The 14,160-nt window shown below is 40.6% G+C and overlaps 1 protein-coding gene across 1 annotated transcript; it reads left to right on the forward strand.

The window, feature by feature from the left end:
- Positions 1 to 1,607: 1,607 nt before the first annotated feature.
- LOC124062248 (carbohydrate sulfotransferase 1-like) lies at positions 1,608 to 7,942 on the forward strand. The gene is made up of 2 exons (XM_046394883.1): positions 1,608 to 1,959; positions 3,788 to 7,942. Exon 2 carries the CDS (start codon positions 3,834 to 3,836, stop codon positions 5,118 to 5,120), a length of 1,287 nt encoding a protein of 428 aa, XP_046250839.1. The 5' UTR covers positions 1,608 to 1,959; positions 3,788 to 3,833; the 3' UTR covers positions 5,121 to 7,942.
- Positions 7,943 to 14,160: the final 6,218 nt, after the last annotated feature.

A 14,160-nucleotide genomic window follows, 5' to 3' on the forward strand; every position in this document is an offset into this window, starting at 1 on the left:
TGCTACTCAACAGGCACAATAAATGTGCTATAAACCAAACCAAACAAACAAACACACTAGGAAATTAGATTAATAAGTCACACAATCACATTAATGGCACTCATCGGAAAGAATTTATAAGTTGTAACAAATAGCCATTGTTGTATACATTGGGTTGCCAGGTTGTGTAAAAACCATCTTGCTGTTGAGTTATTAATAGTTATTAATACAGTACATAGTAAAGGGTAATGAGTGTCTCACTTTCCTAATAAGCCAGAGTCTACAGTTACAAATGTTAATAAGCCATAAATAATAAGGGTCACAGTCTTATTTATGCTCTGCAGCATTTATCAAGAAGTTCATTGTCCTAACAGTCCACTGAAGTGGTCTACCTGATGAAATAATGAAGAGTAAGATAAAGTTTCCTGCTGGAGGACGATGAAAACTGGCTAAATCTTGCTTTTCAGTTCCGCTTCCATCAGACTGCATGCACTTTACGCACCCACAAACACTAAATTAGGGCTTGACCTTCTGTCCATTTGCCCTCAAACTTGGCAAGTGGCCTTTTATGTCTTAATTTTATTAGGCTATTATTATTTTTCAGTTAATACAGCAAGGAAATAGTACACTAGTGAGCGACAAGCGAGTGAAGCCCTAAACAAGCTTTTGTTAAGGTTAGGAAAAGACTGGTTTCACACAGGAAACTAACTTATTCTGGGTGAAAGTTGTGTCTGTGTAACCCAACAGCTCAACTTTGACTTCCATCTATCTTGGGACTTTCTCAAACTCTGTTGCATTGCGTCACAAAACCTGGTGCGTCCCAGACATATGGCAAAAGGAACCTTTTGCATCTGGATGAGACTCAGAGGGACATAACAAAACAGTAGTAAAATGAAAATATTATACCAGCTTTCACTTATTATGTCTACCACCATATTTCAGGTAGTTCACTTGTTCTCCCCTAAAATCTGTACCATATTGACCTCAGACAGGCTCTTGTACATGATGAAAATCTGTTTGGTTGTCCTTCATCCTGTTTTCCTGTATTGTGATTGAACTTGTCTAAACAAATGAACAATGAAAGGAATAAAGTGTTTGGAAGTGACAGTTATAAAGCGTGTGTTATTATGAATGGCAGCGTGGCAACTAGAGGCACATAGAGGATTTATGGGTGGAGTGAGCGCCTCTCTTTTGCTTGAGCCTCTTTCCCCCATACTGTCTGCACACATCCGTGCACACTCATATCATGTTCATTATCGGAAGAGGAATTTACTGCCATGCAGTCCCTCAAACCGGCAGGCTTGCTCCAGCCAGGTAGGATAACCTGCAGGTGAATTACCTATTATGTAGCCATTCGATTCATAACAAAAAATTATAAGAAAAAAAATGCTCGTATGAAAAACGAGCATTTGCTTTTAATACAACTTGTATTTAGAGGTCGCTGAAATCAGCGTAAACTCGCTGCTTTGCCTGCCTGTAAGTGCGTAGGGAGGGCGTGATGTGGTAGGAGACGGAGGATGATGATGATGATGGTGTGTGTGTGTGTGTAAGAGAGAGAAGGCAGAGGGAGAGAGAGGCAGGTGGAAAGGGGGAGGGGTTTGGGGTGGTCCAGACAGTCGGTCCTTGTGTACCTCACACACTCTCAGCCTCTGCGCATCATTTAAAGGGAGCCCGGTCGTCGCTTCCCCGGCCAGTCTCACCGCCTGCCTGCTTTATAATAACACAACCGCTTCAACGTTACTCCACTTTTCTTCTTTCTCCCTCTCCCTCTCTTCTTCTTAATTTATCGCTCTTTGTCTCTGAACCCAAACGTCCAACTTGAACCGACGCGCACCACCGTTATATGGAAGTCTGCCAGGCGCATTTATTCTCTCGTACCCGGGAGGAAGCGCGCGGCGGAAAGCGTTTGAGGAGTGAAGAAAAGCAGCCGTGATTCATGGACGTACAGCGCATCATGAGAATACTACTACTACCAACAAGGTATAAGGAGAACAAGTGTGAATTTACTTCGTAGTATCACTGTGCTTTATCGATTTGGAAGATTCACACAGGCTTTATTTTGTATCGTGATTTTTGGAACACTTGCTGCTGGGTGGGATGCGTTCATTTGTGCTGTTGCCTTATCGCAGCTTTTTGGTGAGGATGTCTGCATCGCTGAAATCTCTTGTCAGGAAGCCCGTTTCCCGCTGCAGTACAGCGGGTTTTTTCATTCTAAATGTTTATTAGAAGAAAGCGCTGATGCTCTCTGTGAGCTTTAGTCGTCTGAGTTGCTATCGGTGGCCACAGAAGCCATAATATTGCATTGTTAGAGTATAGTGTACATCAACATTGTCAGCTCCTTCACAAAAACAGGAGGCTGTAGTCTCTCTGTGCAGTCAGTCAGTCAGTCAGTCAGTCATTCCCATTACACCAGCTGGCGCATACGGCAGCAACAAAGTCCCTACACTTCTGTCTTTGACCATCTGACTCTCACTCTCTCTATGCAGTGCAAAGAAAACAGATTTATATCTGTTTTCATGAAACTATTATGGGGTTTATTTTTCCTCCTCAGCTGTTTTTTTAAAGTAGCCTTTTTAGACATCAGCACAGATACCCTGATGCATCGTTTTTAGACCGTACAAGTCTCTTGCATCGCTTCTGAAGTGATGATGTTGAGCTTTGGAGCTCCCTGCGTCAAGGCCCCAGTATGTGATACTACAGTGGGTTTTTTTTGTTAAATCCTAAATGGGACAGATCTGAGATTATCTAATTCTGCATTTGTTGCGCCATTTCCCCTTGACATGACATTGGTGGTAAAGCTTTAAACAGCTGTTTACACGTCTGGGCTGGCAAAGACTTTGTTTCCCTGATGAACAAGTGGAATATGGCACAAAGCTTAGACTCTCCAATCAGGCCAAACAAGGTCCTTGAATTAGATGCAGACCAGTTGGAGTACACAGAGAGCCGGTGTAGATGTAAGGGGTGTGCTGCAGTATAGTGTACGTGGTGAAGTATTCTCTGTCCCTAATAACGACTATATGGTATGTTAAGCCTTTTTAACTTGTGAACCATATAGCAGATATATAGTCATGTGTTCAGTTGAAAGCTTCTTGATGTTCACGTCAAAGCTATTTATAAAACATTAGTACAAACAAAATAGTGTCTTGCCATATTGAGACACTGTATACTGCCTGTTTTTGCATCCACTTCACTGTGGTCTGGGCTCTAAGGCTGCTGTGCATGTGTTTGGCAGTCAGTTTCAGTTGGCTGGATAAGAACCAAGAGTAAGGAGACTCAGAACGCTCCTTTTTATCTATTTTAATTATCAGAAATTAGGCTGTATTGCTCCGTAATGAGAAACAGAAGACAAATTGAAAGATTAAGTCGCAAGATTCTGTTTCATGGCTACAGCAATCTTCACTGAAGACTGCTTTTGTACTTTTCTTATTCAGTACGTGGTATGGTTGGTCTGCAACATAAGAACAAAAGTGAATTAAATTATGTCTTTATGGCCCTGGAATCATAAATAAAATATAGCCTGCGTAGTGCTTCATTCAACTCACTGATGAGTCACCCATAATTCTAAATCAGTCACAATACAAGTTGACTTTCTGCTAATTAGAATATACTAATGAGATTTTATTATGATGTTTTGATTTTTCTTGTAGTGATAACAAATACGTAACATCAGTGGTCAATAAGTGCAGTAAGTGATCTACTCTGTGGTGCTTTAAGTAAAAACATGTAGATATACACAGAACTGTTTCATCCAAACGCTAAGAAAACAACAAATAATTTTTAAGAATAAAAAGGCATTCTTTGTTCACAGGGAGAACCTGGCATGGCCCGCTGTGTCTAAATGAAGTGGTTCAGCCATGCAATGTTCCTGGAAGGCAGTGATTCTGCTGGCGTTGGCCTCCATTGCCATCCAGTACACGGCCATCCGGACACTCACCTCCAAGCCTTTCCAGCTGTGCCAGTTGCCCAGCCCCCAGAACTGTGGTCTGGGGGGCCAGGAGACAGAACCTCCCTTTGAGCGGGGAGCAGCAGGCAGTGGAGGCTGCGATGACTACGCTTATTTTTCTGTCAATGCCACACGTAAAACACACATCCTGGTCCTGGCCACCACTCGCAGCGGCTCCTCCTTTGTTGGCCAGCTGCTCAACCAGCACCAGGAGGTATTCTACCTGTTTGAGCCTCTTTATCATGTTCAGACTACACTCATCCCACGTCTGTCACACAGCCGCAACGCTGCAGATCGGCGAGTGATGCTGGGCGCCAGTCGAGACCTCCTGCGTAGCTTGTACGGGTGTGACCTGTATTTCCTGGAGAATTATATCAAGCCGACCCCAACAAACCACACCACAGACAAACTGTTCCGGCGTGGGGCTAGTCGAGCCTTGTGCCAGCAACCTGTATGTGATGCCTTTGGTCCTGCTGATGTTAATGTGGAGGAAGGGGACTGTGTCAAGAAATGTGGTGCTCTAAACATGACCTTAGCAACGGAGGCATGCCGCGACAAGCGCTATGTGGCATTTAAAATTGTCCGGGTTCCAGAGATCGGAGATCTGCGTGCTTTGGTGGAAGACCCACGGCTCAATATCAAAGTGATTCAACTCGTCAGAGACCCGCGTGGTATCCTGTCATCCCGGATTGAGACATTCAGGGATACGTATCGTCTGTGGCGTATTTGGAGGGCCACAGGCCGAAGACCCTATAATCTAGACTTGAGTCCGCTCACAGGTGTCTGTGAAGATTTTCTCAGTTCTGTTTCCACTGGTCTTAGCCATCCCTACTGGCTGAAAGGGAAGTACATGTTGGTTCGCTACGAGGATTTGGCAAGAAATCCGCTTCTCAAGACAAAGGAGATCTACGACTACCTGGGACTGCCTATGGATAAAAATGTGGAAGACTGGATACATGCGAACACTCGGGGCAGCAATGAGCCCTCGGCAAAACACAAGTTTGGTACGGTGAGGGACTCGGCAGCTAACGCAGAGAGTTGGCGTTTCAAACTGTCGTATGACATGGTCGAGTACACACAGACTGTGTGTCAGAAAGTACTTCACCAGCTGGGATACAAAGCTGTGAAATCAGTAGAGGAACTGAAAAATATGTCCCTCTCACTGGTAGAGGACAAAACTTTTTTACCGTTTTTGTAACAAAGATAGTTCTCTAATGACTATTTTTGATATATTTATAATTGTTGCCTTATAATTTCCTTAGGTTGTTGGTTTTGTTTCTGTAATTTTGTTTCTTCAAATTTGCACTAAAATTTAAATATTTTGAATGCACCGAGGAAATTATGGATTATTCCCCAATGTTGCAGAACAGCACACGTTAACACAAAGTCATTGAACACAGCTAGTTTACGGATGTGTCATCGTTAAGTTTTTCCCGTGAATAGAACCACAACGAGCCACTGTCTTCATTAATTTCCTGTATGCAAGCTGTTGTTCCAACAAAAGTCCAATGTTACCCTTCATGAACATGGGAAAAGAGATGAGAAGGGTTTGATAAAACATTTTTTTCTCTCTTTCTTTTTTTCTTTTTCTTTTTTAGACCTGTGATGGCAAATTTGGACTGTACGAGCCCTACTGTGCAATAAAATAGTGTATGTCACAGTCAACCTTTACCACTATGGCATTTCTATCCCTATGGGAAGAGAAGAGATACTTCTGACAGTTGCCACACTTGCAAAGGATAATTGCAGACAATTAATAGGCTCAGCAGTTAAAGGGACAAAATCCCACTGGAAGTCACAAGTGTTTCATCAGAAAATGTGCAACCATCTGTGACAGACAAACAGTAATGAGAGCTGATATTGAAATCTTCATGACTATTAGTGATTTAAAGAATACATCACATTTTCAAAATGACTACAGCATTAAAAACACTGGACATTGTATTGGTTCTAATCCGAGTAGACACCGAAGCATTCTGATGGAAAAACTGGATTTGTTACCTTCATTGAGTACTTTTATTCTTTAATTTGGAGATTCTGTTTATCCTAAATCACACACAGTGTAAACTTTACACCATCATTTCTGTATTCAATTAAAAATGTTTATTCTATAAATCATAAGATACTAATAATTTGTTAAATAGGAAAGAATTTCCATGTTTTTATGTCACTTGATCATTTTGAAAACAAAAAACATCTCACAGCAACACTAGCATATGCATTCCCTGTCAAGTAAAATAACGTATATCTTTCAACAGTACAAATTTATCTTCAACATGAGAGACTTGTAACTTTGTAGAACGGGTTGTGCTGCTGATTCTCTTTTTTTTTTCCAGGATGAGTGGATAGCTTGCACTGCACAACACTACCACTTTCACAGTATGTCTATATCAGATCATACAGAGCATTACAGTAATGACCGGTCATAATCTGGAACAAATCCTCCGATCATCATAGTAACAGTTGGCATGCTGTTTAATGTCTCGAAGATCAAGGTTGAAATACAGTGCAGCGCAATCCCTTTTTGCTCTTAAGCTGAACACACTGGACAGTTAACAAATTACAGAAAACAATGTTATTCCTTTTTATTCATGTCTGAACATAAACAGCCTTTTGGTTTTCTAATCCATTTCTTAAAACATTCCTGAGTTTATGCAGCATAAAATTGAAATAATTGACAAAATTATGTGCTGTAAAATTAACCATATTATCTGCTATTTATCATTAATGGACTCTTGGACCATTACTGCTGCGAAAATAAATATGGATTTGAGACCCCCAGCTGGTGCAGAAAACATTGTTGTGGTAAACATTCACACAGTCGGTTTGTTTTCGGTTGCATGTTTACCTGATAATGCAGTACTTAGTTTCTTCCCAGTTAGAGTGCAACAGTGATCGTTTCATGCTGTACACTGTAGCCGTTTAAATTGAATGTTGGGTTCCAATATGCAGCACAGAAACTGTCAAGATGTGTGCACAAAACAGTGCTGCACCTGTAAAATCCAGAGTAAACACCTTTCAGAGTGATGTTGGTAAGCACACTGCACACCACACATAAAAAACAAGCAGGGACACAATGAATTGTCAGCGTCAAGATATAAACTGTGATTAGTAACACAAGAATGATTGTGGTTTTAAAATCTGCCGTCATATCAGGAGATTGTAGTGGTGTTAAACTGCATTTAGTGATACTGTAGTATATCATACTGTATATATGATAATGTGCAGGTAAATCCTGACTAAAGATCAAAGTAATGTCCGTCCTTAAGACTGATTTTTTTAAAAAATCACGCATTTCATCTTTTATCTTTCTTTTGTGTCAGTTTTTTTTCTTTTTCAAAATTTTATTTCCACAAATGATGTCACTGCAGATAACTGTGCAGTCAAATGACATAGGGGAAAGACACCCACTGATTTCCATGCAATGACCACTTGTTTACTCATAAGATATAAGCCCTGTGAATGGAGCATCACACAGCCGGGCTCATCAGTATTGGTGACCGGATGTCCATTGTGATGCAGAGCACAAACCTTTGATCCTCCTCTGTGCCGAGGCTTGGAGGCAAACTCTCCTTCTCTCTCTCTCTCTCTCTCTCTCTCTCTCTCTGCCTGTGCTTTCTCCATCATCCACCTCTTTCTTTCTTGCCGAGATCTCAGGGGATTGTTCCTGTGCTTCAGTGCTCACTCTCTGTTTTTCACTTTACCTCTGAATCGTCTAGATGTGCTTGGCATACTTTCAGTTTTAAAACTGCCACAAAGCTGCACTTGAGAACATGCATATGATTTCTTTTTGCGATTAAAGGAATAGTTTGACATTTTGGAAGCGGGCTTATTTGCTTTCTGCCTGAGAGATAAGAGATCGATACCACTCTCACATCTCTATGCTAAATATGAAGCTACAACTGGCAGCTGGTTGGTTTAACTTAGCACAAAGACTGGGAACAGCTAGCCTGGCTGTCTGGCTGTAACGAAATCTGTGTGCCTACCAGCACTATGCTATACAGACCTAAGAACATCGGTGCAGTTCACAAAAAAATCTAGAGATGATTTAATGTGTACGACAGAGGTTGTATATACATGAAAATAAGTAATCAGAATACCTGCAGGTGCATTTTCAAATGATGGAATAATGCAAAAATTACCACAGAATCTGAAACCGCAAAACCCAAGAGTAAACCACACAGAGAACACAGCTACTGGCGTTTCTCCAGAGATGAGCTCTGCAAAAAAAGTGATTGTTCACCAAAAACTTGGTGTACACTTGTATAATAACTTGTATAACTTGTATAATTAGTTGCATAATCAATTTAATTTATTATTATAATAGAAAGGCACCACAATAAATGAGTTCTGTACTCTAAAAAACATAGATTGTATTATCATCAGTCATTAGTTTTGCTATGGACACTATAGGGGGTTCGTTAAGCCCCTTAAAGCAACACAAACTACGCCTGTGCATGAGAGTGCTATCAACCTTCTATTCTTTCCATCTATTACAATTCTCTCTATCTGTTACTATTCTTTTAACAATGGCCATTTAATGCTTCCAAGCTGCTGTATGACTTCCAGTCTTTAACCTGTCCATAGTGCCAGTAAATCTCCCTTTATTGGCTTTAATGGATTCAACAATGCATCAGCAACACCTGTCTGTGAAAGCTAAAAGCTAACCTACTGAGTTTTTTATATCTCATGTATTTGTTGTAAAATAATGGGAGCTTGACGGTGCTGAAAGGGAACGCTATTCGAGCTGAACGTGCACGCTTTCTGAGGCTCTCAGTGAAACTCAGCTTAGCTCCTTGTTTCTAATGCTGGACAGTTTGCTTGTAACAGCGCACTTCCTCCACATGCCTGACCCCCGCACACAGTCGGCAGCCTGCTTCCCATGTGTTTGTGTGTTGGTGTGTCTCTGGGCTCTTGCTGAGCCCCTTGTGTCCCAGGGCTGGACATATGGTTCACAAGCCCCTGGAAGAAAGTACAGCAAATCCCCCTCTCTCTCTTCATGTTCCTTTCTCCCTTTTTATTCTTATCCCTTCATAATGTGACCTTAATAATCTGACCCTGTGTGACTGCATGACAGAGAAGAAAGATATTTATGAATTTGTGCCTACTGTTCATTGAGTCGAGTTGACAGAAAATGTCCTGGTCGCTAAAACTACTCATTAGCGAGCAAAGACTGCAGAGAGGGAGATTTTTTTTTTGCAGAGTATGTAGCAATAAGGTGATTATTCTAACAAAAGACAGCCTGAGATGAAAATCTGTTGTTAGTACTTATTTGCATGTCTCGCTTTTTGTCTTTGTTTGTGTGTATGAATCTCAGTGTTAACTGTGTCTTCTCTGCAGCGTAGTGTAGTCATGATATGAAAAGCTCACTGAACTGAACAAATCATGGGAAACAAGGCACTTGCAGCACGGCTGCTGCTGTGGCCAACAGTGGATATGTTATGCAAGCATTTCCATGTCTGACAAGCACGTATTGCCTTTGACCCCTCAACACGTCACCTTTGTGGATGACTTGTGATGATGTTTGACTCTGCCTCCGAGCAGCCTGGATGATTCAGTCAGTTGTTGCTCAGGTGACCTGCTGACGTCCTTTCCAGCACATAGCTGTGAATGAGAGTTGAGCAATGCAATCAAAACTATTCATGTGAAAATCATGAGATCATTTTATTCGGCTTTTCTGCACAGTTTGTCCAAGTCATCATTTGATTGCTGGTAAAATGGCAGCGGGAGGTAGGAGAGCCTGGCTGTGCTAGAAGCGATATGGGCAGCTTAATTGCAGCTGTCAGCAGGTCAGCGTAAGAGAGGCCTAGCAACCAGGTCATTATGTAGTTACAGATCCAGAGCACCATGATAGTTTTAATGGGCAGAACAGGTTTGAAGTGAAATTTTAAATATGAAATATACTCTACAATATTCAATGTTGGACAGTTCTCCTTCTGGATGATGAAATTATCTTTCTCTATTGAATTCAAACCCCAAATTTAATTATATACCATCAATGTATTAAATGTATCCATTCTGGACACATTTAAAGTTGCATGTTCCTGAAACATTTCTAAGCCTGAAATGAATATGAAACATTAAATAAATGATCACTGAACAAATTACTTTTCATATTAACCTATTTTTTCATATCTGACATTGAATGCACGAAAGCATTAAATCAGCATGTCTAAACTTATTTTTAAATGAGAAGGGAAGAAATGACAGTCAGTCCCTTAAATGCTAGGAGCTACAGCTGCAACTGGCAAGCATAGGTTACTCTGTCTCTCTCGCTCTGACACACTCACTTATACACACACACACACACACACTGAAACTGAGGAGCCATTGATGGTTAATTGCCCTGTGGAAATGTGGGTATAGGTGAGTGAGAGGATGTGTGTGTGTGTGTGTGTGTGTGTGTGTGGATGTGCACGCAGCCAGTCAGCGCAGCTTACGTCACTGTGGTCAGCTGTGGCTCTCTCGCTTTGCTGCCGTCGCTCAGATTCTCCCTTCGGCTGGCCTGAAAAGCTGAAATGAGATTAGCACACAAGCAAACAAGTATGAGCAGTCAGGAGCTAAAAATCAATCTTAGGGAATGGGGGAAAACGTGAAAATATCTCAATTTTGATGCCTTGATGCCGTGACATCTATTAATTCACAGATTAAACTTGCAAATATGTACTGAGGATACACCTTGTGTAATATTAACAGCTCGGCATGACAGAAACTAAACTTTTGGGCTCCACGGTATGTGCATACATCTGACCGAGAGTATAAATCCTGATTAAGCTCTAGACCGCCAAGCACACATTTGTTTTCTCAGACATCGAAGCTGTAAATCAGAACTGTACGGGTCCAGTGATGGAGTAGTGAATGAATGCATAAATATTGTTTCATGTAAAATCTTAGTTAGTGTATGTAATGAAATGGACATCCATTATCACAGCATGTTTTGTTTTGGTTTATTTTCCTATCTGCATATGGGAAAAGAGCCAGGGCATGTTTCTCCTCAGTCCTCTCTGCGAAAAGCCCTCATTGTGGGGATTTATCTGCGAACTCATGCAGCCTGGCGTGTATATTTTAGTCTTGTCTTTGCATCAAAGGTTTTGCTGGACGTGTGTGTCAGTTTCTCTCAAAAAGCAAACGGCCACTGACACGTCTGGAATCCTGACTTGCAACATATGTTCTTCTCTACTGTGTCAGCTCTGGAGCTAAAAAGCTGGCACAAAAAGTGTCCACTGGGTGTGCGTATTTGATTTGCATTCAATTTTCACCAAAAATGAGGCTTTATTTTATTCAGACTGATATTTTATTCAACATAGCCGCAACCTCTTGGGCCTTGAGGCTGTTCCAAATTTTAACACTTGTTATAATAAAATATACACATATATCACAGATTAGTCTTTTGTAAGCTTCAACAAGCAATGCCATGGTGAGAGTCTATACAGTACAACTTGTTAATTGGTAAAATTTTAATTTTAATTTAGCTCTTCAGTATTTTTTATCTTGCTGAACATTAAAAAATCTTTTTCTGTTTAAAAAATAATAATGATAATAATAATAATACTGGCTGAAGGAGAGAACAAATATTATTTATTTCTGTAAAAACATCTGATTTGTCACAACTGCTGTAACATTTTAGTCGAGAAATTTTGACCTTGAAATAATTTATTTATACACTTTCTTTTTCGAATATCTCTACTGTGTGAAAATGATGAACAACTGGGGATGGATAACCCCATTTTGTAGAGAATGTTATTCTGCTTTCTTCCCACAACCTAAGATTACATACCCATGAGAGCTCCTAAACACACTTTCCTGGCCATTAATTTTAGTATTCCTCATTAATTCGCTTCCTTGATGAAATCTACAGCATAGCTGGAATGTCTGTTACAGAGCTAAAGGGAAATCAAGGAGCTCAATGGGGTTTTTATTTGCAGGAAAACCTTGTTACTGTTATCTGTTAAAACCTGATTAAAGTAGGCTTTTCGTGGCTCAGTATTCCTAAAGTGACGCAGATTGTAGGTTAGATTCTGTGCTAAATCATGGCATTTGTTACACTGACTCTCATTCCAACATACTGATGCTCATTTGTCTGAAATGTCAAAAATTGTTACAAATAACATTACAATTTTTATGTCAGTGTGTGAAATCTGAGAGGTTATATAAACAGTCATGTCCGTTTTTCTTTTGCATGTATTACCACTCCTCTAACACTTTCCTCGATGTCAGCATTTTGCCTGAGTGTGATTTTTAATTTATTGCTGATAGGAGTGATGAGCAAAACTTTCCTTTACGGTTGGGAAAAGCTTGCTGTTGCAGCTTTCTGCAAGTTGACGACCACAAAGAGCTGTCAGAATCCTCTTTTGATTTTTATTCATCACAAGACTTTTTATTGTAGAAGGATATCGGTATCTTCATTTGATTATTGCTCATTGCTACTCATCCAGTCACAGAGGTACATTTATGAGCCAAGCAAATCTTTGGTTGTTGCACGTTTTAGACTTAATACACTTCTTCACATTTCTACGATCTAAAACTTAATCCTGCAATAATAGATTTTTGGCCATTTGGGGGATACAAAGACAGACAAAGACAACAATGACTTACTATGACATTATCACATGTTTATATGTCAGCGTTTACACGCCCAGCACCTGATTCAAGTTAACCTAATACTCACTCTAAATATCCACTGTGTGTACGAGCTACGCTCTGACTGGTGCTTGTCTGCCGACCGGTGCTTGGCAGATGGAGTGCAGCAGGGTTTTTTTAGAGCTGTTACCCCTTAAAATAGCTGCCTGCCATACCTGAAAATCACACTGATGAGAGCAGTGAGACTGAACCAAAATAGTATACAATTATGTGCAAGGCACAAAAATAGCAGAATGGCATTTTTCAGCTGAGTATGGTAACACATTTTCATGGCCTTTCTCAACCACCAGTGTTTTGTTATATTAGGGTCTCAGCCTGCAAAACAAACACGAGCAATACTTTTTCGTTCCTCCTGAGATTATTTAGAACCCAGGATACATCCCTCCATCCTTTGCCTGTCCAGGATATCTTGTTAGAGTGGAGCTGTGACTCAACCCTGACTGGGCAGCAAAACAGAGGTGTTGAGTCCTTGAAATGCAAGGCTTGTGTATGCCCACTGGCAGTGTGTGCAGGAGCTGTACGCACACAACTCTAACGCTGTAGTAACAGTTTATATACATACACTGTCACGTAACATTGAGGTTCGCACGTTCACAGTCACACACACACACACACACACACACATATGCCTTGAGGCTGTCTGTAGGAGACTAGTTTTTCAAGTCAAACCTTGATTGCCTCATTCGTTGGGAATTTCAACCCCAGCTGATGCACTCTATCTTGACTCATGACTTATCATCGATAGATTTTGTCCATCTCCTTGCCTCTGCCTTGATACGTTTTAAAATGTAAGTACAACTGCTGTCTAACATCTCCCAACAACTGTACAAATATGCAGTTAACACAAAACCCAGCGTTATTACATTCTAAGTTAAATATTTAATGTCTTTGTCAGAATTTGTCAGAGACGGAAATATAGCATTGTTCCTGCACTTAAAGAGAATTGCCCTGTACTTTTAAATTATTGAGTTGTGCAATCACTCGTACCTTACACACTATGAGGGTTCCACGAATGAGATGTAGAGCTCCTTTTTCTCATGACACTCAACAAAATGGCAAGAGGAAATCTGCTCTGCAGTTGCTGTTCACACACCTAAATGTCACAGGCCAGCTGATGAATTAAATTGAATATTGATGATATCCTGCTTTAATACCCCATCCACCGACATCGTCCTCCTGAGTTTCTCTTTCTCAGGTCAATTTGTCATGGTTGCTTTACTGGCAAACACAGAGACGGATTTGGCAGGGAAAGCCTGTTACATATATACCACGTGTGTCAAACCTCCCTTTTGGGCTGTTTTCAGGTCATTCCTGACAGCAACAGCTGTAGAGGGTGATATATTTAGAAATTTGAGACAAGAGGAGAGAAAGCTGACGTTGGTTGCGCTGAATAGTCAAAACAGAACAGGAAACAAATTGAATGTTCACACTGGTCACATATTGATAGAAGAGGCTTTGTGGTTAATATCACTGAATCTAACAGTAACTACTTAATAACATCCAGATCTGTAAACCTACTTTTCAGATCTAAGATTGAAGATTTAATTTAGCTTTCTGAGGTGCATCTGAGCAGTGGTAGAAAATACATTTTCTCAAGT

The sequence above is a fragment of the Scatophagus argus genome, chromosome 1, assembly GCF_020382885.2.
Source record: "Scatophagus argus isolate fScaArg1 chromosome 1, fScaArg1.pri, whole genome shotgun sequence".
Taxonomy (NCBI): Eukaryota; Metazoa; Chordata; class Actinopteri; family Scatophagidae; genus Scatophagus; species Scatophagus argus.